This window comes from Schistocerca piceifrons, chromosome 1 (assembly GCF_021461385.2).
Source record: "Schistocerca piceifrons isolate TAMUIC-IGC-003096 chromosome 1, iqSchPice1.1, whole genome shotgun sequence".
Classification (NCBI taxonomy): domain Eukaryota; kingdom Metazoa; phylum Arthropoda; class Insecta; order Orthoptera; family Acrididae; genus Schistocerca; species Schistocerca piceifrons.
The window spans coordinates 622,359,024-622,385,670 of record NC_060138.1 but is presented as its reverse complement, the minus strand read 5'-3'; the positions used below and the strand labels follow the sequence as shown (position 1 = coordinate 622,385,670).

General features: G+C 42.1%; 1 protein-coding gene across 5 annotated transcripts in view; it reads right to left on the bottom strand.

Moving 5' to 3' along the window:
- LOC124804441 (ubiquitin-protein ligase E3C) overlaps window positions 1-26,647 on the bottom strand; it is a 226,378-nt gene that overhangs the window by 76,718 nt on the left and 123,013 nt on the right. For all 5 annotated transcript variants that reach the window (XM_047264752.1, XM_047264754.1, XM_047264755.1 and 2 more), the window contains exon 10: window positions 2,840-3,048. In XM_047264752.1, coding sequence (XP_047120708.1) covers window positions 2,840-3,048 — 209 coding nt within the window. The remainder of the gene's footprint in view (window positions 1-2,839; window positions 3,049-26,647) is intronic.

Below are 26,647 nucleotides of genomic sequence, written 5' to 3'. Positions count from 1 at the left end.
AAAAAGTGATTAATGTAAAAGTAGACCTAAATACTGTAGCAAATTCGGTGATTACTGACAGCCTCTTCTTAAGCTTGGCAGCTATGTATGCTTGAATAAGAGGAGGGGAGGGATTAGGGTGGAGGATGTAAACTGTTGGGTATGAAATTCAATAGGGTAACAAGCTAGTTCTGTCCCAGAAATACTCTCCCAACTCCCCTCCTCTCCCCTTCCCTTATTCCAGATTCCCAATTTCCTCAAGTACATATACCCAAGCACCCAGGATGCCCCATTGGGGCTGGTTACCGCTCCCCCACAGAGGCAATCTCTGCCCTTGTGGACCAACATCTTCACCCGCTTGCCCCTAACCTACCTTCTATATAACAGTTATAAACCACGACCTCTACTGAATTTCAACAGTTCTTGTTCCTTTAGCAACTGGTACCCTGCTCATCACTGTCAATGCCATCTCACTCTACACTAACATCCCCTATGCCCATGGGCTGTCACTGCTAAACACTATCTTCCCCATTGCCTTACTGAATCCAAACCACAACCTCCTTTCTGGTCATGATGGCCAACTATACCTGACACACTATTACTTCTCTTTTGAAGGCATCATCTAAACGCACATCCCTTGTATAGCAGTGGCCACCCACTTAGCACTGCCCTATGCTAACCTATTCATGGGCCATCTAGAGGAATCCTGCCTAACCATCCTGAATTCCAAACACCTCAACTTGGTTCAGATTCACTGATATCATCGTCTTGATCTGGACCACGGAAGAGGAAGCCCCACAAACATTCCTCCAGAACCTCAACACCTTCTCCCCTCTTTGCTGAACCAGGTCGTTCAGCCTCTCCATCACTGTACGACATATCTGTAGTGAGGAGCAGCCCTCTCCAAACATGCCAAGAGTTAGAGAGGTCTTCAACAACCAAAATTATCCTCTCACCTTCTCCAAAAACAGATCTGGTGTGCCTTGTCTCCTTGGTCACCTACCGTCCCCCAGATACCCACTGTCTGGCCACAAAGCACAAAGCAGCACCCCTCTTGGAACACAGTATCATCCAGGACTACAGCATTAGAACCACATTCTCCATCAGTTCCATCCCAGAAACACTCTCTCAAATCCCCCCCCCCCCCCCCCCCCCCGGTCTCATATCATGCCCTTAAATGGAAAATGTCCTCCCCAACCCTCCGCTCCCCACCCAACCTACAAAATATCCTTGATTGTTCCTACTCTACCCCTGCTCCCAAACCTGTGCCTCATGGTTCATATCCCTGCAATCGACCTAGATGCAAAACCTGTCCCATACACTCACACTTCACCTACCCCAGTCCTGCCAGAGGCATCTCCTACACTACAAAGCGAAGGGCCAATTGTGCAAGCAGACATGTATTCTACCAACTTAGTTGCAATCACTGTGCCACAATCTTCGCGGGCATGACAACCAACAAGTTGTCTGTCTGCATGAATAACCACTCACAAACTGTGGCTGAGGGACAGCTTGCTGAGCGTGCTTTAATTTTTGCTTAATTTTATCCACTGCTTCGCTGTCAGTGCCATGTGGATTCTTCCCACCAACATAACATTTTCTGAACTGAGCAGGTGGGAACTTTCCCTGCAACTAATCCTTCATTTCTTAACAACCCTGGACTCAAATCTTCACTAGTCCCTCTCTTTCACCTGCCTATCCCATACCCTCCTCCCACTCCAGTACTATGAATGCCTTCTATCCCACCAATGCACTTAGATAGTCCTTTCCTCTTCTCTACTTCTCCTCCCCCCCTTCCCCTACGCCGTACACAAATTTCTGATGCTACCCCAAGCAACTTTACTTCGTCCTCAGCACATCCTTGCATGGTTGCACCCCATGCCTCTTCTGTACCCCCACTACCCACCCCACCAAAGATTGTTCTTACCCCAGCTACAATCACAGTCAGGCCTTAGTGCCCGGAAATAAAAAAGTGGCCATGTGTGAGTGAGTTATGCTGGTGTGACAGTTTTCTATGAATGATGAAGGAATTAGTCTGATAGCTGAATATATCAAGCAGTCTTTTTTCACTGTGCCTATGAGACTCAACAGTAGCTCTAAGTGGTGAGTATCAATCTAGCCTTTCCAAATTATTGTTATTACATTCTGGGTTTTCTACTCACAAAATGAGCATGTCTGAGCTGAGGAAAAGTGAAAGGCCAGCAGTGGGGTGGTGGGAGAGACATTTGGCTGACAAAGGGACATGTCAACTCTACAATTTGTATGAAACACATTAATTTCATACAATGAATTAAGTGAGTCTGTGGGTCATCAGGGTTCTTACATCTTTAATACTGATGATCAGTTATTGTCTGACACAGCCTTGTATACCAAAACCTGGTTTAGAAGACTAGTAAGTACTGCTGAAAATCTACTGTTTGTATATTGACCGACAAATGACAGTTAACAGCTCACAGCAGTCCTGGTCATGATATGAAAAACAGGGCCTCAAATAATTTCTCAACACAGTGTGTGGAACACAGGTCTGCCATGGGCAAAGTAAAATTAAAAAGGTGAATTACATAAGCATTAGCCACACATTTTAATAGCATTAGTAAAGCCATTATGTCAACTTGCATCACTACCTGGCAGCCTGCATTCCATGAAAGACTCATAATGCACATTGTGTAGTAGCTAACCTTACACCATTACCAACGTGTGCAAAATACAAAAGAAAATGCATAACTTTTTCTATTTTTTTTAAAAAGAAAATGTGTTGGATACAGTAACAAGCCTCACACTTTTGTAACTGCTTTAGCAGAAGGTATCCTGTAACAAACAAAAATAAAAAACTTTGGAAAGTTATTTGCAGTTAACAGACCTTAAACAAATGTGCCCACATCTGTGTGTCCTGTGGACATGCTGGAGCTGGCTGCTCTCTGCCCCGTACTGCTGCCTTATAATCATCACGTACAGAAGGCCTTGAGTCTGGAAATGCCAATTCTACCAAACCAAGGGAGACTTCTTTGAGTGTTAGCGACAGCTGTACAAGGCTTGACAATGTGAAAGGCATTGTTGGAGGGCTACCACCTAAAAATCAAAGAACATAATTATTCAAGAAAGCTTAACTCATTTTCTTAACAAATCACAAAAATTCACTTTAAGTCAATGAGTACCACAGCTTACAACAGCGCCCATACAACAGTCAGTAGTAGGGAGGGAGGGAGGGAGGGAGGGAGGCAGGAGTAAATCAGAGGGGAGGGGGGTTTATGAAGTATTTGTAATATTTTGGCTCACTATAACCACCTAAATGGTACCTAAAACAATTTTACGCTATTTCTTGTAATCTGTTTAGAATAGATGATAAATTGCTGAAGCAATATGCAACAGGATATGTATGTATCCAAGGTTCTCGGGTGTCCAGCCGGATCCGTTCATCGAAGTTCCACTTCGACGAACAGATCCGGCTGGACACCCGAGAACCTTGGTTACAGCACATTTGCCGGGAAAGCCTGAGATCTCAGGATATGTATGTTTTGCATATTTCACTTTCACACCATCATAAAATATCATTTGACATTGAGGAAAGTGTTTGACAACCTCATGGACCTCTGAACCCTCTATCTATATTACTATGTAAAGACAGGTTGTAGTTTAATATTGGTACCAAAAATCTCATGAAGTTCTTGACCAATTTACTTCCTGTTTTTACACAATACTCTACTAACTTTCAGGCAGACATAGGCTACATGTTTTTAATATACCGGATGATCAAAAAGTCAGTATAAATTTGAAAACTGAGTAAATCACGGAATAATGTAGATAGAGAGGTAAAAATTGACACACATGCTTAGAATGACATGGGGTTTTATTAGGACCAAAAAAATACAAAAGTTCAAAAAATGTCCCACAGATGGTGCTTCATCTGATCAGAATAGCAATAATTAGCATAACAAAGTAAGACAAAGCAAAGATGATGTTCTTTACAGGAAATGCTCAATATGTCCACCATCATTCCTCAACAATAGCTGCAGTCGAGGAATAATGTTGTGAACAGCACTGTAAAGTATGTCCGGAGTTATGGTGAGGCATTGGCGTCAGATGTTGTCTTTCAGCATCCATAGAGATGTTGGTCGATCATGATACACTTGCGACTTCAGGTAACCCCAAAGCCAATAACCGCACGGACTGAGGTCTGGGGACCTGGGAGGCCAAGCATGACGAAAGTGGCGGCTGAGCACACAATTATCACCAAACGACGCGTGCAAGAGATCTTTCACGCATCTAGCAATATGGGGTGGAGCGCCATCCTGCATAAACATCGTACGTCCCAGCAGGTGTTTATCAGCCAGGCCGGGGATGATGCGATTCTGTAACATATCAGCATACCTCTCACCGGTCACGGTAGCAGTTACAAAACCAGAATCACGCATTTCCTCAAAGAAAAAAGGCCCGATAATGGTAGATGTGGTAAATCCAACCCATACCATGACTTTCTCGTCATGCAATGGAGTTTCCATGACAGTTCTAGGATTTTTGGTTGCCCAAATTCTGCAGATGTGAGCGTTGACAGACCCTCGGAGCATGAAATGAGCTTCATTGGTCCACAACACATTACTCAACCAATTGTCATCTTCTGCCATCTTTTGAAACGACCACACCGCAAATTCCCTCGGCTTCACTAAATCGCCAGGTAACAGTTCATGATGCCAATGGATTACGTACAGATAGCATCGGAGGGTACGCCTAAGTGCCAACCAAACAGTAGTGTATGAAATGCCAGTGCAACGTGCGACTGCACGAGCGCTGACTTCCCTGTGTATAGACAAACTCGCTAAAGTCTCCATTTCTTCCTGAACTGTCTCAGCCGCATTACGCCTTGTGCTCGGTCGGCCACCACGGGGTCTATCATCTAAACAACCTGTGGCTTCAAACTTCGAAATCATTCTCCCCACAGCTGCATTTGTCAACAGACCTTTACCCGTTCGAATCCCCTTCCTATGGCGATAGGATCGTAACTCTGAACTAGCACATTCCCCATTCTGATAATACAGCTTCACTCAGCTTCACTAAAAGCGCCTTTTCAGGTAACGTCAACTTGCTGCGACTGCTGGCGCATCTGATTCTCTCTCTCAATACAGCTCCTTTTATACACGATTGTCATGTGCAGTCACTGACGTTTTGCTGTCCAGCGCCATCTGTTGGACATTTTCTGACCTTTTTTTTTGTTTTAGTTCTAATAAAACTCCATGTCATTCCAAGCATGTGTATCAATTTTTACCTCTCTATCTACATTATTCCATGGTTTATTAAGTTTTCAAATTTATACTGACTTTTTGATCACCCAGTACATTGTACAGAAACATATACTACATAAAGAGGAAATGTAGTTAGCAAAAATCTTGAAATGTTCCTGACCAATTTACTTCAAATTTTTACATGCAACTCATATGCTCTGTAAAGAAATAGAATACCCATTTTTTAAACAACATACACAGTATATAAAAATCCTATACCTACACACCTGTACAAAAATACGTTGTTTAACGTAGTTACCAAAAATCTTTCATAGTTCTTGACTGATTTACTTCAAATTTTTCCGTGTTGCCTAAGTAAACATCAGATGGACAATGACTATATGCACGGGTCATTCAATAATTAAAGAGAGAAATTGGTCTGGAGGGGAAAAAAAAAAGAAAAAAAAAGTGTATTTTTACGAAACAATACTTTTTCTACTTTTCAACATAGTCCCCTTGAACATTTATGCACTTGTTCCAATGACCTACAAGCTTTTTCATTCCAGCTGCAAAAACTCTTTATCTTGATGTTTTGAACCAATTTCTCACAAACTTTTTCATTTCCTTGTTGTCCTGGAACCTCTTCCCATGTAATGCCTCCTTCAGTGCACCAAACCAATGGAAATCACTAGGTGCTAAATCACAACTGTAAGGGAGTTGAGGCAGTACCTCCCAGCCCATTTTGTAGATGGTTTCATGGATTAGTTGAGCAATATGGGGACGTGCGTTGCCTTGCTGGAGAATCACACCTCTCATCTGAGATTTATGACGTCTCTCTCTCTCTCTCATGGCTACGCTCCTCTTTATGAGATAATCACAAAAAACTGGAGCTTCAGTATCCCAGAACACTGTCAACATGAATTTTCCTGCTGATGCTTGGGTTTGAATTTTCTCTTGACCAGTGAGTTGGTGTGCTTCCACTTCATGCTTAGTCTTTTTGATTCTGGCTCATAATAGTGAACCCAAGTTTCATCACAAGTTAAAATTTTGTTGAAGAAGTGCTAACCTTTTCTTTTGTAATGATCCTTTAGCTCTGTGCACACTCTCAACCCTGTTTCCTTGTGAAGCCGTGTCAACTGCTTTGGGACCCATCTTGCCCATGTCTTGTTGTACTTCAGCTTGTTACAGATACTGTTATGAACTATATCGGTACAAACTTCAACCTTATCAACTTCATTTCCCACAGTCACATGGCGGTTGGCACGAATAATGTCAGCAATTTGACTTTAAAATGAGGGACTTGTAACTTGTCGGCCAGAACAGTGTTTGTCAGTCACTGAGTCATGACCATTTTTGAACTGCTCTACCCGCTTGTAAAAATTTGCACGATTCATACAACATTCAGCATAAACTTTAGACATTCTACAATATGTATTCACTGGTTTCTCGCCTTCTGCAAGTAAAAAACGAATAACAATACGTTTTTCAACTAATATGGACGTTTCAAGCACACTTGCCATCTTGAAATGTATTTTTGATATTATAAACAAAACAATGTTAATACACCAGCAGATCAGGGCTCATCCCAGTGATGCCTACTAACAATTTTTACCCACATCAATTTGTCTTTTTAATTATTGGATGACACTCGTATATACAGGTACACTATGTGATCAAAAGTATCCGGACAATTGGCTGAAAATGACTTACAAGTTTGTGGCGCCCTCCATTGGTAATGCTGGAAATCAATATGGTGTTGGCCCACCCTTAGCCTTGATGACAGCTTCCACTCTCGCATGCATACGTTGGATCAGGTGATTGAAGTTTTCTAGGGGAATGGTAGCCCACTCTTCATGGGGTGCTGCACTGAGGAGAGGTATTGATATCGGTCAGTGAGGCCTGGCAAAAAGTCAGCATTCCAAAACATCCCAAAGGTGTTCTATAGGATTCAGGTCAGGACTCTGTGCAGGCCAGTCCATTACAGGGATATTATTGTCATGCAACCACTCCACCACAGGCCATGCATTATGAAGAGGTGCTCGATTGTGTTGAAAGATGCAGTCACCATCTCTGAATTGCTCTTCAACAATGGGAAGCAAGAATGTACTTGAAACGCAAATCTAGGCCTATGCTGTGGTAGTGCCACACAAAACAACAAGGTGTGCAAGTCACCTGCATGAAAGCCACACCACTACCTCCGAGTTTTACTGTTGGCACTACACACTCTGGCAGATGATGTTCACCGGGCATTCGCCATATCCACATCCTGCCATCGGATCGCCACACTGTGTACCATGATTCATCATTCCACACAACATTTTCCCACTGTTCAACCATCAAAAGTTTAGGCTCCTTACATCAAGCGATGCATCGTTTGGCATGTACCGGCATGATGTGATGCTTATAAGCAGCCGCTCGACCATGAAATCCAAGTTTTCTCACCGCCCGCCTAACTGTCATAGTACTTGCAGTGGATTCTGATGCAGTTCGAAATTCCTGTGTAATGGTCTGGATAGATGTCTGCCTATTACACATTACGACCCTCTTCAACTGTCGGCAGTCTGTCAGTCGACAGACGAGGTCGGCCTGTTCGCTTGTGTGCTGTACGTGTCCCTTCATGTTCCCACTTCACTATCACATCAGAAACAGAGGACATAGAGATGTTTAGGAGTGTGGAAATCTTGCATACAGATGTATGACAAGTGACACCCACTCACCTGACCACATTCGAATTCTGACAGTTCTGCTGAGTGCCCCATTCTGTTCTCTCATGATGTCTAATAACTACTGAGGTCGCTTGTTTTTGGTGAGGTCCAGATACTTTTGATCGCATAGTGTGTGTGTGTATCTCACTCACACACACACACACACACACACACACACACACACACACACACACACACAGTATGTAAATCTATGTTACCGTACACAGAGGTGACAAGTCATGTGACAGTGATAAGCACATATACAGATGCCGTTAGTATTGCATACACAATGTATAAAAGGACAGTGCAGTGGCAGAGCTGTTACTTCTACTCAGGTGATTCATGTTTAAAGGTGTCTGATGTGATTATGGCCACAACAGACTTTGAACACGGAATGGTTGTTGGAGCTAGGCTCATGATTTCAGACTTAACTATCATGATGGACAATGCAGTGGCCACCTGCCTTCGCTTAACGATCGAGAGCATTGGCATTTGCGTAGAGATGTCAGTGCTAACAGACAAGCAACAATGTGTGAAATAACTGTGGGACATACAACAAATGTATCTGTTAGGACATTGGGGTGAAATTTGGCATTATTGGGCTATGGCAGCAGGCGACCAATCCAAGTGCCTTTGTTAACAACACAACATCGGCTGCAGTGCCTCTCCTGGGCTCTCGGTTGGATCCAACACAACTGGAAAATCAAGCCCTGGTCATATGAGTTCCAATTTCACTTTGGAAGAGCTGATGGTAGGGTTCAAGTGTGAAGCAAACCCATGAAGCGATGGACCCAAGTTTTCAACAAGGTACTGAGCAAGCTGGTGGTGGCTCCATAACAGTGCGGGCTGTGTTTATGTTGAATGGACTGGGTCATCTGGTCCAACTAGACCAATCATTGACTGGGAATGGTTATGTTCGACTACTTTGAGACTATTTGCAGCCATTCATGGACTTCATTTCCCAAACAATGATGGAAATTTTATGGATGACAATGCGCCTTGGCCCTGGGCCACAACTGTTCACAATTGATTTGAAGAACATACTGGACAATTTGAGTGAATGATTTGGCCACCCAGATCGACAACATGGGACATAGTCAACAAGTCCATTCATGTACAAAATTCTGAACTGGAAACACTTGGGCAATTATCGATAGCTATAGTGACAGCATGGCTCAATACGTCTGCAGGGGCCTTCCAACAACTTGTGGAGTCCATGTCATGCTGTGTTGCCACACTGTGCCAGGCAAAAGGAGTTCCATATGATAATAAGAGGTATCCCATGACTTTTGTCACCCCACTGTACAAAGAAAACGTTCATAGTTGTTAGCGAAAATCTGGAAAAGGACTATCCCAGTTTACTTCAAATTTTTGATGATGCTCTACTAACCATTACACAGACACAAGCTATACATTTTTAATATATGTGGTATATAAATATATGTATAATACTTATAGAGGAATTGTCACTAGCAACAATTTCAAAAAGTTCTTGCCCGTTTAACTTCAAACTGTTATATGATACCCTAATAACACTCAGATGGACATAGGCTGTATATCTTTTCAAATAACAATGTATAGATTATCTGTTAAAACTGACTGTGAGAAAGAAAATGCTCCACTTTGAAAATGTGTGGTTTTGTTTTCTTTCTCACACTGAGTTTTATCTAAGATGTCAGGGCATTTAAACCATTAAACAAATTATTTCTTCCACATATATTCTTTCTCCACGTACACAATTTTAAACAGGTATTATATACAAAACAGTGTGCTACTTTGTTTCCTTTATCACAATCAGCTTTAAGAGGGAAGTATTTATGCCTTATTGATTAATGAGTAGAATACTAGTATGGAATATGAATAAACTGAAACTTTACAATCCTACCTGTTCAAAGACTAAAACTATGAGAAATACTGTCTCTCAAGCTACTATCCTAACAGATCCAGCAGCTGGAGAGATCTCTCCTGCACCCCTCATATTAATGACCTCAACTGATTTACACATTCATTTTAACTGACTTCATTTCTCAATCAAGGTTTTGTTTGCAGTAACAATAAACAAGGCTCAAAGTCAGAGAGAGAGAGAGAGAGAGAGAGAGAGAGAGAGAGAGAGAGAGAGAGAGAGAGATGGACAGAGTCGGGGGAGGGGAGAAAATGGACAGAGAGAGATGGAAGGAGGAAACAGAGAAAGAAGGATGAGGAGGACATGGTGGGAGATTTTTTGGGAGGTTAAGACATACATACAATTCCTATATATATTCAGTAATTGCAAAGCATTGCCAGTTTCACTAGTTAATTATAAAATGAGGCCTTGCACAGAGCAAAAGCATGTTCAAACACTTTCCTGTAGCACAGAGATGAAGGGAAGCACTAACATAGAAAAACAGCTTGCAGTGCTTCTTTCAAAATTCTGTTTTGATGTGTTTTATTACTGGGAAAAATTATATTATATATAGAAAAGTTTCATTGTTCGGGTCCTGAATCTAGTATCCCAAGTTGCTTCAACAGAGGCCAGAGACTGATGATTCACTATTGAAATAAGCAAATGATGCAACTCACTCTTGGTGGTAGCTATTAGCCCAGCCTGGACCAGACATTTCACCATGTTGTTGCTCTTCAGCCTATGTCACTTCATAGCATTAGTTAGTGACTTGTACAGTATTTTTGTCTTCTTCAGTTGAAGTCTGGTCTGGGGCAGCTATCCATGCTAGTCAAGCCTGCCTAAGTTTCTTTATAACTACTGCAACCTAAATCCACTTGAACCTACTTACAGTAGTCAAGCCTCTACCTCTCTCTGCAGCTTTTAATACCGTACCACCACTTGCTTTACACACATTTCCTTTCATTACAAAATGGAATATTCCTCAATGCCCCAGAATGTGTCTATTAAAAAAAAAAAAATCCCTTCTTTTTGTTTAGTTGTCAGAGCACCTTTCTCTCACATTCTACTCATTAGTTATCTGGCCTAAGTAACCAAACTTCACCATTCTTCTCTAACACACCATATCAAAAACATCTACTCATCATTTGTTTACACTGCTTATTGGAAACGTTTTATTTCCATACAAGGCTAACCACAACAACAAATTTATATTCAGTCTTTTTCAGAAACACATTTTATGCTATCGCCAGTCAACATTTTATATCCTCTTTACTTTGACCATCGTCAGTTATTTTGCTACCAAAATAACAAAACTCATCTACTGCTTTTGGTGTCTCATTTTATTTATTTATTTGTCCATATAAATCTCTTTTTAAGTATATATATTGTACGCAGGATATTGGACGGAAAACCTTTTTAGCTATTGGATTTTCAAATGTCAAACATACATTTTATGAATTTTTATGACAAATTGGATCTATACAGTTAATAATTACAAATTTTTGAAATACTGTATATTTATAACTTATTTCTACAATTAAAGATAAAAATTACTTTTTTTCTTGCATAAGATACTGTGAGATTGAATAGTAGCAGTTTTTCAGAAGGTAGGATGTCACAGACTTTTTAAAGCTTTGTAGTTCAGTAAGAGATTTTATATGTCTTGGTAAACTGTTGTAAAGTTTTGTTCCTGCATGATATACACCTTTTTGGCATAATGTGGTGTTACAATGATTGACATGTATGTCACTGTCTGACCTGGTACTGTAATCATGGACACTTTTGTTTTGAGGAAAAAGGTTTTCTTTTCTCAGCATGCTTTTTTTGACATGCGTGACTACTTCCAGTATATAAATGCAGGGAAGGGGTAGGATCTTTAGATCTTTAAAGAAAGGTTTGCATGATTTTCTGCTGCTCACTTGTTTCATTATTCTTATAATTGCCTTTTATTTCCTGAAAACTGTTATGGCCTGATGTACATTTCCCCAGAAAATGATACCGTACCTCAGTATTGAATGTACATGAGCAAAGTATACAGCCCTAACTGTTTCTGCACTAGTACTGTTGATGAGAATTCTTACCACATAGCTCATTTTTGCTAGTTTTGAATTTAGGGTTGTGATATGAGTGTTCCATTTAAGATTTTCCTGGATATGAATCCCAAGAAATTTAGTTTCATTGACAGCACTAATGTTTTGGTTATCTATACATACTACAGGCTGTGCTGGATTTTTATTTTGATCAGTATGGAAATTCATGAGTACCGTTTTTTGGGGATTAACTATTAGCCTGTTTCTGGTAAATCATTCAGACACTCCTTTTGTAATATCTTTTGCAGATGCGGTAAGATTTTCTTCATTATTCCCTTCAATCAATAGACTGGTGTCATCTGCAAACAGTACTGGTTCAGAATCCCTAATGTGTGATGGGAAATCATTAATGTAGAGCAAAAAAAAAAAAAGAAAGAGACCTCGAATGGAGCCCTGTGGAACACCACGAGTTAGTCCACATGGTTCTGAAAGGTGTACCTGGAGTTCATTTCCTTCCATGTACTTAATTTCAGTTACCTGAGAGCGATATTCCAAACATGATTTGATCCACTGATTTGGCACACCTCTTACACCATACCATTTGAGCTTCCTCAGGAGTATAGAATGACCAATCACATCAAAAGCTTTTGTTAGGTCCAAGAATAAACCTGAGATATTTCTGTGGTTGTCCACTGCATTTAAGACATGGTTTATCAGATTGAAAGTGGAAGTTTCAATTGATCTCTGTGGTCTGAAGCCATGTTGACATCCAGAAATAATATTAGTCTTGTCGAAGAATGTAATTAGTTTTGAAAGGAACACTTTTTCAAAAATTTTCGAAAACCCTGACGATAGAGACACAGGCCTATAATTACCCATACATTGATGATCACCTTTTTTATATAGGGGTATTACTTTTGCCATGTTCAGTTGCTGAGGGAAGACACCACATGATAAGGATGAATTGCATATGTCCAATAAAGGTGAAAGTATTTGTCTTGCTGTTATTTTAATAATATAATCTGGAATATCATCAATACCAGTTCAATACTTACTCTTCAGTGAATTAATGGTATTTAGCAGCTCTGTTGGGCTTACTGGACTGAGGAACATGGATATATTATTTATTTCAATAGATGAAAGTTCTTTCCATGTTGTATTAGGTGGATTTCCAAATTTTTCCTTCACTAATTTCCCAGCAACAGTTGCATAGTAAGAATTGAAACTGTTTGCAACTTCCCTAGGGTCTGTGACATTCTTGCCATCATGTGATACCACAATATTTTTGTGAGTTGTCTTCTTCCCCGTAAGATCCTGCACAGCTTTCCACATGGACTTAGTTTTATTGGATGACTTCATAATATATTTGTCATTTTCCTTAATTTTTGCCTCCTTTATGACGCGTTTCAAAACTAGCTTGTATTTTTTGAAATAATTAATAAATTCCGGGCTGCTGTTAGTTTTTGACTGCAGAAAAAGTTCCCGCTTCCTTTTACAAGATATTCTGATGCCTGGAGTAATCCAGTTTCATCAAAGTGATGCTTGAAAATGTTCACAAAATGTTCCATCTTTTCGTTAGTATTAGAGGTATCATATACTTTTCTCCAAGATTGTTCACTGATTAGGTACTGGAAGTATTCAATATTTTTCCCCCTATAAATCCTTTTATGGATAACATTTTCTATACTGGTCTATTCTCTCAGCATCCACTGTACATCGGCTACACTCCCTCATTTGACCTTTATTGATGTGCATCTTATAACATTTTTTCAAACCACTGTCCATTCATTCAATTCATCTTTCAAGTCTTTTGTTTTGTCTGGCAGAATTTCTATGTCATCGGCAAACTTTATCTGAGCTTTTATTTATTTATTTATTTATTATTCTATTCTGCTGCAGCTGAATTATTTTTCCAAAGTTCTCCTTGATTCACTTTACTGCTTATTATAAGTACAGACTGAATAACATGAAAAATAAGCATAATTCTTGTCTGACTATCTTTTCCCCAATTGCCTCCTTTTCACAGCCTTCAACTCTTAAGTGCTGTAAGGTTCCAGTACAAGTTCCAAATAGTCTTTCACTTGTAGTGTTTATCCCTGGTAAATTCATAATTTGAAAGAGTGTATTCCAGTCAACAAAGTCACTAAGTCATAGGGCCTATCTCCCTTGTGTGTTCCTACATTTTTCCGGAACATGAACTGATTTTCAACCAGGTTGGGTTCTATCAGTTTTACCATTCTTCTATGGATAATTTGTGTTAAAATATTGACATAACAAACTGATGCTTCAATAGTATTCACACTCATCAGTACCTTCTTTTTCTGGTAATAGTCTTATATTCTTTGTGTGGGTGGAACAGTTTTGGCATGGTTGGGTCTCCCAAGGATATGAACAATTGTGAGGGAGTGCCACTTATCCCATGTGCCTTGTTTCCACTTGGGTCACTTGAAGCTGTCAAATTATTCTTGTCTGTCAATCTCAATATTTAGAAATTTGTATTCTCTTTTGCCTGCATCACTTACAGTTTTTTTTCTTTTTTTTTCTTTCATCAATTTAATTTTATATCTTCCTACTGAACCTCATCATTTTGCTGGTTGTTGTTCTGCTGCCTTGACTATTTCATCTCTCGAAGCTACCCATTCATGTTCTATTGTATTTCTGTCACCTATTTCTGTTAGTTCATGATTAATTCTCTGTACAATTTCTGGTCATTTCAATTTCCCCAGTCCCATCTTGTTAATTTCCTACCTTTCTGCAATTTCTTCAGCTTTAATCTACGTTTAATAACTAATAGATTATGCTCAGAATCCACATTCACTCTTGGAAATGTTCAGCAGTTTAAATTCCAGTTTCTAAATCTTTGTCTTTTCATATCTGAAATGTTCTGGTGTCTACATGTCTCTTCTATAAATATAATACTCTTTCATGAACCTTACACCAAGTGTTAGCAATGATTAAACTGTGCTATTCTACCAGGGGTTTCTCTTCGCATTCCTTTTCCTCAGTCCATGTTCTCTTCCTACCTTTCCTGTCTATTCTCTTCCAACTTTTCCTGCTCTATCAGTCCTAGTCCCTCATCACAATTAAATTTTTGTCACCCTTAACATACTGAGTAATTTCTTTTATCTCACCCCCCCCCCCCCAATGACTGCAATGCTAGTGGGCATATATACAGTGGAATCTCATTAGTACCTCTCTCATTACCGCATTTTCTCGCACAGTACATCCATTTTTGGAAGTCCCAGCACCAACTGAATTAAACAAATGTTAAAATGACTAGATTGTGAATTTTCCAACCCCACTTGGTGCATTTAAATTTGGCAGTGTGTAATGTTTGGCTGCTGCACTTTTTTCCTTCGAGAGTTGTGAGAGTGGCAGGAGACGATAATCGCAGAAATATTCAGGGAGGCAGAGCTATGCAGGCGCCGGAAATTTTGCAGGTCATACAGATCATTTGCTATGGTAGAAATGATGCACAGAAGTAGTTCATATAGGGTGGTGGTAGCTCTCTAATGACTTCTGTAGTGGCCAAACAAACTGAACAGCATGTAATTCACTTGCTGGTCCACTTTGTTGACACTTTAGTATTTGACTGACTTTCAGTCCATGATTGTTTTCAGTCCACGATTTTTTTTATATGTACCAGTTTGTCATGGATAGAGGACAGTGAGACAGTTTCCAAACAAAGAAAGTGGAACATTATTCAGGAAGTAAACAAAAAAGTTAACACAAAGTCACACATACGGCGTGTTGATATTGCACGAGAAATGAACATTCCTCCATCAACATGAAATACCACAGTGAGAAAATGAAAATAATTGAAGCAGCATGTTTGCAAGGAGGAAACAGCAAATGAAAGAGAGTGTGCAATGGTCAGTTTCCAGAACTAGAAAACGTGCTACTAAAGTGTTTAAAGCAAGCTTGTACTTTGAACATTCCAGCTGAAGGTATAATGGTTCATGCTAAAGCAATATACTTGGGACAAAAGTTGGGACTTGTACATTTCAAGGTATCCAATGGCTGGATCGAAAGGTTCCAGAACAGACACAATTTATTACATAAATATGTTTGAGGTGAAGCTGGAAGTGTGAACATTGACACTATATGGCCACAGAAAAACACTCTTCCATCAATCGTGGAAAACTACAGTCCCAATGATGTTTTTAATGCAGTTGAAATGGGCTTATTTTTTCATCTTCTGCCTGACAAGACTCTTGAATTCAGAAAAGAAAAATGCCATGGTGGGGAGTATAGTAAAGAGAGACGGTTTTATTACGTTGCAATGAAAGTGGAACAGAAGTACTAGTGCCACTAATAACTAATAATTGGAAAGGCAAAGAGTCCACAACGCATCAAAAATATGCAGACAATATATATCTAATGTGAGTGCATGGGTAACAGTAACTACATTCAAACAATCCTTGAGTGCCTGGGATGCGCAATAGGGTTTTAGAAATAGAAAAATCATCCTGTTTATCGAGCACCATGCAGGGCATCCCCAAGACGCATCATATCTAGGTAATACATATGAAGTGTTTTTTTTTCGCAACTGTACAAGCCACCTTCAGCCACTAAACCAAGGCATTATAAAATGCCTCAAACAAAAAGATAGGGAGATCCTTATACAGAAGAAGCTGGCTTACCTTCATTCTACTATGAGAAAGGTTACAATCTTTGACACTATGTATTTTATATAAAAACAAAGATGAGGTGACTTACCGAACGAAAGCGCTGACAGGTCGATAGACACACAAACACAAACATACACACAAAATTCAAGCTTTCGCAACAAACTGTTGCCTCATCAGGAAAGAGGGAAGGAGAGGGGAAGACGAAAGGAAGTGGGTTTTAAGGGAGAGGGTAAGGAGTCATTCCAATCCTGGGAGCGGAAAGACTTACCTTAGGGGGAAAAAAGGACAGGTATACACTCGCACTCACGCACATATCCATCCACACATCTATCGACCTGCCAGCGCTTTCGTTCGGTAAGTCACCTCATCTTTGTTTTTATATATAATTTTTCCCACGTGGAATGTTTCCCTCTATTATATTGATAACACTATGTATTTTGTAAGATGTGTCTGGGAGTCTAAAAGCACAATCTCAGATAGCTTCAAGAAAGCTAGCTTTCATCAGATGCCAATACTTACTGAAGACATCACACTGGAAAATGAAGTAGTTGCAGCTGAACAACGGCAGAAAACAATGGGGCTAGAAGAAAACACTGACTACCTTAGCTTTGATGAATATGTTGATTGTGACGAAGATGTTTCCATCTGTCAGTCCATGACAACTGATGTAGTACTACAGGAACAGATGGCAAAGAAACAAGAGGAATGTGTAGATGAGGATCAATTGGAACCTCTACTGGCTCCTACAATGTCAAAACCTACAATTAAGCATTATATCTAGAGTTTTGAAATCAACAAAGAAGCGATGGACTCATTAACTAAGGCGGACAATACAATATTAAAATCAGGACAAAAGAAACAGTCGACTGTTGAAACGTTTTTCAAACCTTTATGAAGATAGGACAACGAACTGTATGTTATCATGCTACAGTGTGGTTAGGCTAACTAAATGTACGATATACCAATAATTTGTTGAAATGACTACCCCTGTTCTGTTACCAGTAGTAATTCACTAATGGGGGGGGACACTATATGAACCGTGTCTGTCTGTTTTTAGAGCAGTAATAAAAATTGCAATTTTAGTGTATTTTTCTTTTTCTTTACCAGATGCCAGGTACGTATTTTGGATACTAGAGAGTGCATTCTCACATCATGGGACTTTCCTCCATTACAGTTTGGTGATGGCAAAAGTATATATGCCCAATATACCGGATTTACAAAATGTCACTGTTTTGCTTATTGCATAATAAAGCATAAGTTTGAGAGTTTTTGGGTTTCATGATCCGAATGTGATCTTGAAAAGGAGCATTTTAAATTATAATTTTTTTGCTATAGCATGTCATGGTCCCATATTGCCTCAAATGTAGTACCTGCAATTCTACATTTTCACCAACGAAAAATCCGAATCATTACTAAATTAGTCATTTTTAGTAGCCACATGGAGATAGTACATTACATATTACACGTGTACATTTCCCATGGGGCAAAAATGTTTTGGTGTATTTGGCACTTTTTGCAATGTGGTCACACACAAATCTACATGTACATCTACATCTACACAGATACTCCACAAGCCACCATACGGTGTGTGGTGGAAGGTACCCTGTACCACTACTGGTCATTCCCATTACTGTCTACATGCCTCCATGCATAATTCCTGATATATTATCCATGGTCCTTAAGCACAAAGTATGTTGGTGGCAGCAGAATCATTCAGCTGTCAGCTTAAAATGATGGTTCTTTAAATTTTCTCTATCACGTTCTGCAAAGAGAACGTTGCCTTCACTCCAGGGACTCCCATTTGAGTTCCCGAAGCATTTCTTAACAGTTACGTGTTGTTCAAACTTACTGGTAACAAAACTAGCAGCCTGCATCTGAAATGCTTTGATGTCCTACTTCAATCCGATCTGGTGCAAATCCCAAACACTTGAGCAGTATTCAAGAACAGGCGCACCAGCATCCTATATGTGATCTCCTTTACAGATGAACCACACTTTCCTAAAATTCTCCCAATAAACCTCAGTTGACCATTCACCTTCCCTACCAAATCCTCACATGCTCATTCCATTTCATATCACTTTGCAACACAACGCCCAGATATTTATATGACATGACCATGTCAAGCAGGACAGTATTAATGCTGTATCCGAATGTTACAATTTGTTTTTCCTATTGATCCACATTAACTTAAGTTTCTGCACATTTAGTACTGCATATAGTCTACAGTATTTTGTAAATACAAGGCAACATTCCAACAAAATTACATGGGATTTTCAAAGTTACCACCATCCCAAGAATCTTTCACCACAAGGGGATAAAGAACAAAAAAGTTATGTAAACTTTGAACAGATGTGATTTTTGTGAACATCTACCTGAAGAGGAACCTGTCGGTTCAAAGCCGATTACGGCCCTATTTACTTCAATACAGAGCATTATTAATAATGGCTGATTGCTGTCCTTTTCTATGAAAGCATCATATACATTTTGTACATAGCCACAGTCTCAAAACATCACTTTCAGAAAATAGCACAACTTAAAACCAAAAAAAAAAAAAAATCCTAAAAACAAAGATCCCATTTATTTTTTCTCTTTGACTAAAGCTTTCTGCTTTGCACAGGACAGAAAAATTACAGATTATTAAGATAGTGTTTACATGGTATGAAACTGATGTATATCGTTAAAAATGAAGTGGATTAAGAACAAATATTAAATGTGTGTATCTCATCTGAAATAGGGTGGGGGAGACCAAACTGCTTGGTCATGGGTCCCTTGTTCCTACTGTAACAATTCCACAAGGGAAAATATAAAACAAACTAGACATACAGCACAATACCCAAGAACGACAGAAGAGCAACGAACACCACAAGGAACAAAATGGGACAAGAAAAACACAGAGAGGTGCAAGAAACAGGTGGAAAAGAGTAAAACATGAGAGAAGAATACTGTGGCTGGCTGATCATGAAAATAAAAGGATAAGCCAGCCACTCTGCAATACATTAAAACCTCCACCCTAAAATCACTATGGTGGAAGACACTGGTCGAGAAGCCAGTTTTGAAACTTATCAGCCCCGACGACAAAAGCACAGCCAACACCTTGGACGGACTTGGAACCATCAGTGCACAAAAATATTTTATCAGCAAGTTGTGAGTGAAGGTCGAGAAATTTGCAGCGATAGGTCAGCTCTGGAGTCGAATCCTTCGGAAACGAGCTGAGGTCAAAACGAACACAAACCTGTGTCTGAAGCCAAGGTGGTGAAGGCTCTCCACCATTCGGAAAGTGGCAGGAAGTGTCAACTGCAGCTGCTGAAGCAGGTGACAAAAGAGGATGCGGGGAGGTCACAGAGAAGAAATGTACATCTCATACTGGCAGTCAAGAATGTCATCAAAAAAGGGGTCAAAGGTTGGGTGGCCTGGCATGGAAGAAAGCCGACACTCATACCTACTGAGTAGGATGTCACGCTGGTATGACAGTGGTAGTTCATCAGCTACTGCGTAGAGATTCTCAACAGGGCTAGTACGGAAGGCACAGTGGTGAGACAAATCCCCAAATGATGTATTGTATTGAGGCGGCGTAAGATAGACGGCCGTGCAGAGGAGTAGACAATGCAAACATAATCCAACTTGGAGCGGACAAGAGATCGATAGAGGCGGAGGAGGACATTCCGGTCAGTTCCCCAAGAGGTACCACTCAATACACGAAGGACATTTAGGGACTGGGTGCAGCGTGCAGCCAGGTAGGACACATGGGGAGACCAACTGAGTTTCGTGTCAAATGTAAGCCCCAAGAACTTCACGGCATCCATGAACGGGAGAACATTTTGGCCCAGTCGCAAGGCCAGTGGAAGAAACACCTTGCACTGCCAGAAGTTGACGCAAACGGATTTGGTAGCAGAAAAGCGGAAACCTTTTGTGACACTACATGAAGAGAGACGGTCCAGACAATGCTGAAGACAGTGTTGCAGGAGACACGGCTGCTGGGAGCTGCAATAAATAGTAAAGTCGTTAACGAAAAGAGAGGTGGAAATGCTAGTTGGAAGGCAGTCCATAATGAGGTTGATGGCTATGGCGAAGAGGAGCCCTGAGGCACCCTGTTCTCCTGTGAAAAAGTGTGGGATAAGGAGGAACCCACACATACCCGAAAAACTCGGTCTGTTAAAAATTCCCAGATGAAAGTGGGAAGACTACCATGAAGGTCCCATGTGTGCATAGTACATAGAACGCCTGTCTGCCAACAGATATCATAGGCTTTCTCCAAACCAAAGAAAACAGCTACTGTTTCTCGCTTCTGCAATGAATGTCGACAGGGTGACGAGATGATCAACTGCTGAGCGGCACTTTCGGAATCCACACTGAGCATTAGTGAGAAGATGGTGTGACTCCAGCCACCACACTAATCAACCATTGATCATGCGTTCCATCACCTTACAGACGCTGCTGGTAAGGGAAACTGGACGATGGCTGGAAGGAAGAGATTTATCTTTGCCAGACTTAGGTAGGGGAACAATAATAGCTTCATGCCAAAGCATGCGAAATACACCATCAGTCCAAATATGGTTGTAGGTACCGAGGAGAAAGCATTTTCCCGCAGGAGGAAGATTCTGCAGCATGAGGACGTGGATTATATCGGACCCAGGAGCAGAAGACCTGGATGAGGAGCGAGCACGTTCGAGCTCCCTCATAGTAAAAGGAGTATCGTAGCAATCTCGATTCAAAGAGAGAAGAGAGATTGCACGAGCCTCCTCCACCTGTTTCAGAGGAAGGAAGGCAGAATGGTAGTGGGTGGAGCTTGAAACCTCCGCAAAGTACTGGCCCAAAGTGTTGGTTGGTTGTTTTGGGGAAGGAGACCAGACAGCGTGGTCATCGGTCTCATCGGATTAGGGAAGGATGGGGAAGGACGTCGGCCGTGTCCTTTCAGAGGAACCATCCCGGCATTTGCCTGGAGTGATTTAGGGAACTCACGGAAAACCCAAATCAGGACGGCCGGACGCGGGATTGAACCGTCGTCCTCCCGAATGCGAGTCCAGTGTCTAACCACTGCGCCACCTCGCTCGGTCCAAAGCGTTGGAAACATCTACAGGATCGACTACGACATTTCCCGCCACAGTCAGACCAGGGATTGGGGAGTGGGCGGTAGACCCAGAAAGCCGGCGTAGGCCACCCCCAAATGAGAGAGGACGGAGTAAAACTGCTAAACGAGCTGGTGATGGAAACCCAGCATGCTTTCTTGCTTTCCTTAATAGTGCGATGGCACTGCACACGTAGTTGCTTGTAGAAATGCAGTTCATTAACACAGGATGACGGTGAAAGACGCGAAGCGCACATCGTTGGGCATCAATTGTATTGCCGCACTCCACAGTCCACCAAGGGACCAGGACCCGACGGGGAGTAGTAGTAGAACGAGGGATAGAGGATTCAGCAGCTGAGAGAATAACTTCCACAAGGTGCTCAACCTGATCATCACAGCTGGGAAACGTCTGTTCGTCAAAGACTGCCAAGGAGGAATATAGCCTCCAGTCAGCAAGGGAGAATTTCCAATGAGTGGGCCACTGTGGCGGGCTATGATTGTACAGGTGAGTCACACAAGGGAAGTGGTCACTCGTGTAAGTATCGGAAAGAGCACACCAATCGAAACGTCGAGCAAGCTGGGCAGAGCAGATCGAGAGGTCTAAATGGGAATAAGTGTACATGGAATCAGAAAGAAACATGGCTTCGCTGGTGTTAAGGCACACAATATTAAAATGATTAAGAAGATCCACCAAAAGAGAACCTCTCGGGCAGGTGACAGGCGAGCCCCACAGAGGATGATACGCATTGGTATCACCAAGGAGCAGAAAGGGTGGAGGAAGCTGAGCAACAAGCTGCATCAGGTCTGCCCTAATGACAGCAGAAGACAAAGGGATATAAGCGGTGCAGAGGGAAAAGGTAAATTCGGGAAAGAAAACACAGGCAGCAACCGCTTGCAGGTGGGTGTGCAAGGGGATAGGGCGATGACAAACATCATCTTGTAAAAGCAGCATGACCCCACCATGAGCAGGGGGTCCATTCAAAGTGAAGTAAAATGGGAGAGAGCAAAATGGTCTTGAGGACATACCTTCGTTTCTTGGAGACAGACGACAAGCGGACAGTGCGATTGCAGGAGCAGCTGCAGATCTGCCCTGTTAGACCGAAGGCCACAGATATTCCATTGTAAAAGGGCCATAAAAATTTAGAAACACCAGAGAAGGAAGAAGAAACTCACCTCGATGGCCGCTTAGGGAGAGCTGTCGAGGGAGGATGGCCACCGGAATCCACAGGAGAAGGATCTTCGTCCATCAACTCAGCAGGATCAATGGAGCTTCCTCGGTGTTGGTCAGTTGAAAAGGGCCGACGAGTCAAAGAGAGCTGACGAGTCAGAGAGGGGAACACTTTTTGCCTTTGGACGATTGTTTTGGCTTTTGGCGATTGGCAAAAGAGCCAGACAGCTGCGAACTTGAAGTACACAAGAAATCTTCCTGGAAATAATCCTTTTTGAATTGACGTGTCGCTGGCTGCGTTGCAACCATCTTCGCCGGTGAGGGCGAGTAACAGGTAGCAGAATCTACTGAAGCAGGAGACGGAGTGTCAGCCTGAAGGCGAGATGACTTTGCCACTATTGAACTGAACTGTAAGTCACAAGTCTGCGTAGCCATGTTTTTTGTGGGACGGGGAGAGGCTAACATGGTCCTGTAGCTTCCAGACGAAGGGACATTCGGTTTACGGCTCTCCAACAGTTTCCAGGCAACAGGAAAAGATACCTTCTCCTTCACCCGTATCTCCTGAACAGCCTGCTCGTCTTGATAGATGGGACAAGAACGTGTTCTCATTTGCATCCCTGCTACAGGTGACACATTTGGCCGTGTTTTTACATGACGTGCTGGTATGATTGAACTGGTGGCATTTATAACACCTCAACGGATTGGGAATGTAAGGGTACACAGAGATGACTTCATAGCCTGCCTTGATCTTGGTAAGAAGCATTAACCAATCGAAAGTCAGCAATAATGTGCGAGTGGGCACCAATTCGGCAGCTTCCTTCTTCATAACTCCATGAACAGCAGCAATGCACTGATCCAATAGATAATTAGTTATTTCATCCTCCGTCAAGCCAGCCAACAGCCGGGTGTAGATAACACCGCGGGACGAGTTAAGTGTCCCGTGATCCTCTACTTTTATAGGATATTCATGGAGGGTTTGGGCCTTGAGTAGTTTCTGGGCCTGGAGAGCACTATCAATTTCCAAATGCAGCATTCCATTGCAGAGACGAGAGCATGACTTCACAGGGCCGGTGATGCCATCCACTCCTATTTGTATAACAAAGGGGTTTACAGAAGCGAAAGTCTGGTTTTCATCTAAATATGAGACTACTAGATATCGAGGCGCAACAGGAAGAGATGTTGAGGTAGGAGCCTTATTCCACTTTCATTTATGCGAAACACTTGGAGAAAGAGAAGCAAAATCAGTCATTGGGAAGAAGTCCCCCATGATTGTCGGCATCTCCGATGGCGCCCTCCTTGCAGCAGGGGCCCTCCGAAGGGGAGCCCCTCACCTTAGGTGATTGTCCACACCTTAGGTCACACCTCCTTAATGACAGACACAGGGACCAATCGGCAGAGGAGGAAGGTAACAGCTCAGGCAATCACCCCTCCCTGGGCCTGGCCGGTACCAGGGGGTACATGCGGGCCCTACATGACAACCCGGGGCTGGGAATTACCCGTTACCCACTCTCCTGCTCCACGTCAAATGCATGGGTGGCCGTCAGGCACACACAGGGAGGAGAAGAAAAGAGAAGGAAGAAAGGGAGGATGGCCTCAAACGCCACAGCGGAGTAAAAGGAGAGCAGAACAAGGAAAGAAAGAAACAAGGGAAGAGCGGAAAGAGAAAACTTTGCGGGGAAAGGGGCAGTGCGGGGAAAGGGCAGTGCGGGGAAGGAGCGATACAGGAAAAGGGCAGTGCAGGGAAAGAGCGATACAGGGAAAGAAAAGTACAGAGAAGAGCAGTACAAGAGAGGAGAGACCTACAAGTAAACCAATGCAAATGAGCTTCAAGAGCCCATGGAGGCACGAGACATCTCCCCAAGAGAGGGGAAAAGGACAGAAGAAGAGGAGACAAGCAGCACTGAAAGAGAAGCGGTGCTGCAAGGGCCGGGCCCCCGTGGTCACCAAGCATGTACTCACCAAAGAGCGGTAAGCCCCTGGGGGGAGAACAATAGTAAAACAAAGGTAGAGAATGGTTCCCTAAGAACAAATGGAAGGAACTAAAAGGTTATGAACCTACAAGAAAAGAAGGGAGTTAAAATACCTCTCCTATGATTAGTACAGGTAATTAGTGAATGAGGGAAGCACCTGATGCTCCTAGTTCAGAGGAGAAACAAATCCAGAGCAAGCCAAGACAGGAAACAGGGAATTGGACCTACAGTACTGCAGTCTTTTATTTCTAGTATGGCAGTAATCCAACAAGACCACCCTCTTGTTGGCACCACTTTCCACCAAAAGGTGCAAATCCAGATGGCCACCTCTGAAATAAATTGGGGAGAGCTCAAGTCAGGGGCCCAAATTCAGGAAGGTTTATCTGGACAAGGGTGGTCCAATCTTTGTGAGGGGACAGGAACAGTGGATTGGCTGTTCAAGATGTCTCCACAAGATGTGGGAAGCTGCCAGTCAAGATAACCGTGCAACTATTCAAGGCTGCCAAGTTATCAGTCTATGTAACAAAACTACTTAAGGATGTTCCTCTATAGAGACTGTTAGAGACAGTATGAGTTCAGAACCAGACATGCTGGCGAACCGGAAGTTTGGTTGGTTGATTGATTCGGGGGAGGATTAGAGAAGGATGGGGAAGGAAGGCGGCTGTGCCCTATCACAGGAACCATCCTGGTATTTACCTGAAATGATTCTGGGAAATCACAGAAAATCTAAATCAGGATGGCCGGACGCGGGTTTGAATTGTCGTCCTCCCAAATGCAAGTCCAGTGTCTTAAACATTGTGCCACCTGGCTTGGTCAGAATGTTGGAACTGTTGGCCAAACCTGCGAGAGGCCACAGAAAAATGCCTGAGGGAAATGCAGGAGCAAGCTCTAAAATATTATTCAGGGTCATCAAGGGCATCATAGGTGACAGCGGTGGCTGGAAGCAGTGTAGATAAACCTGCAGCACAGTAAGTGGGCAACTGCTGCCTTGATTTGCCTTCTGAGAAGACAGAAGATGGACATCGCCCTGATCCTGTAGCCCAAGTTGCATTTAGTGGGCATATTAGGCCTTGGAGGAAATAGAGATAAGTTAATTTATGCCAGGAATCTGACAACATCCAGGACCTGAATTTATGTTTAAAATGGAATTTCAGCCATAATGATGGCAAGCGTCTGTTCCAAGGACTTCATGACCATCAGAATGAAGCATTGTGAGTAAGAGAGCACAAGGAACGTGGTACTGGCCTCAGCATACTTTCCTTATGAGGACAGTGCTCCTCCACCCAAGGAAATCAGGAAACTCAGACAGCTGCTTGCAGGTGAACATCAACTACTGGTTGCTTGTGATGCCAATGGCCACAACCTGGTTTGGGGAAGTAGTGATATCAACAGGAGAAGTGAGTTCCTACTTGAATACCTGTTGAAGCGTAACCCGGAAATCTGAAATTATCCTAATCTGACCACATGGACATTGAGTTTAAGATGGAAACAGGTGCTAGACAGACCACTGCCTGTAAGAATCCTAAGAAAGCAGACAAACTCAGACCTATATAAAGTTAAAATATGAAGAAATCCAGAAGAGTTAGAGGAAATGGCAAATGTGAAGCACTGGTTTACAAGTAACCAGTGGGAGAAATGGGAATCTGGCAAGGAATGTATGGATTCCAAGACACTCCAGCAGTTTGTGAGAATGTTTCAAACTTTTAAGTTACTGGTCCCAGTTGTTATCTTTCCAGCTTTGTTACAACAAGCAGGAGAGGGATTAATCAGCCTCATATGTGGCCTGTTTTTGGGTCAGTCTAGCTGCAGGAACCATTCCTAATGTTTGAAAAACAGTGTAGGAGCTTAGGTGCATGAGCCATTCCAAATGCCTGGAGGACAGAGAAGGTCGTTTTCATTCTGAACCCAGGGAGGATTAATCATACCATGGCTCAGGTCACGAAACTGATCAGTCTGTCCTCCTTTCTTCTACAGACGTTAGGAAACTGGTTAATGCGTATG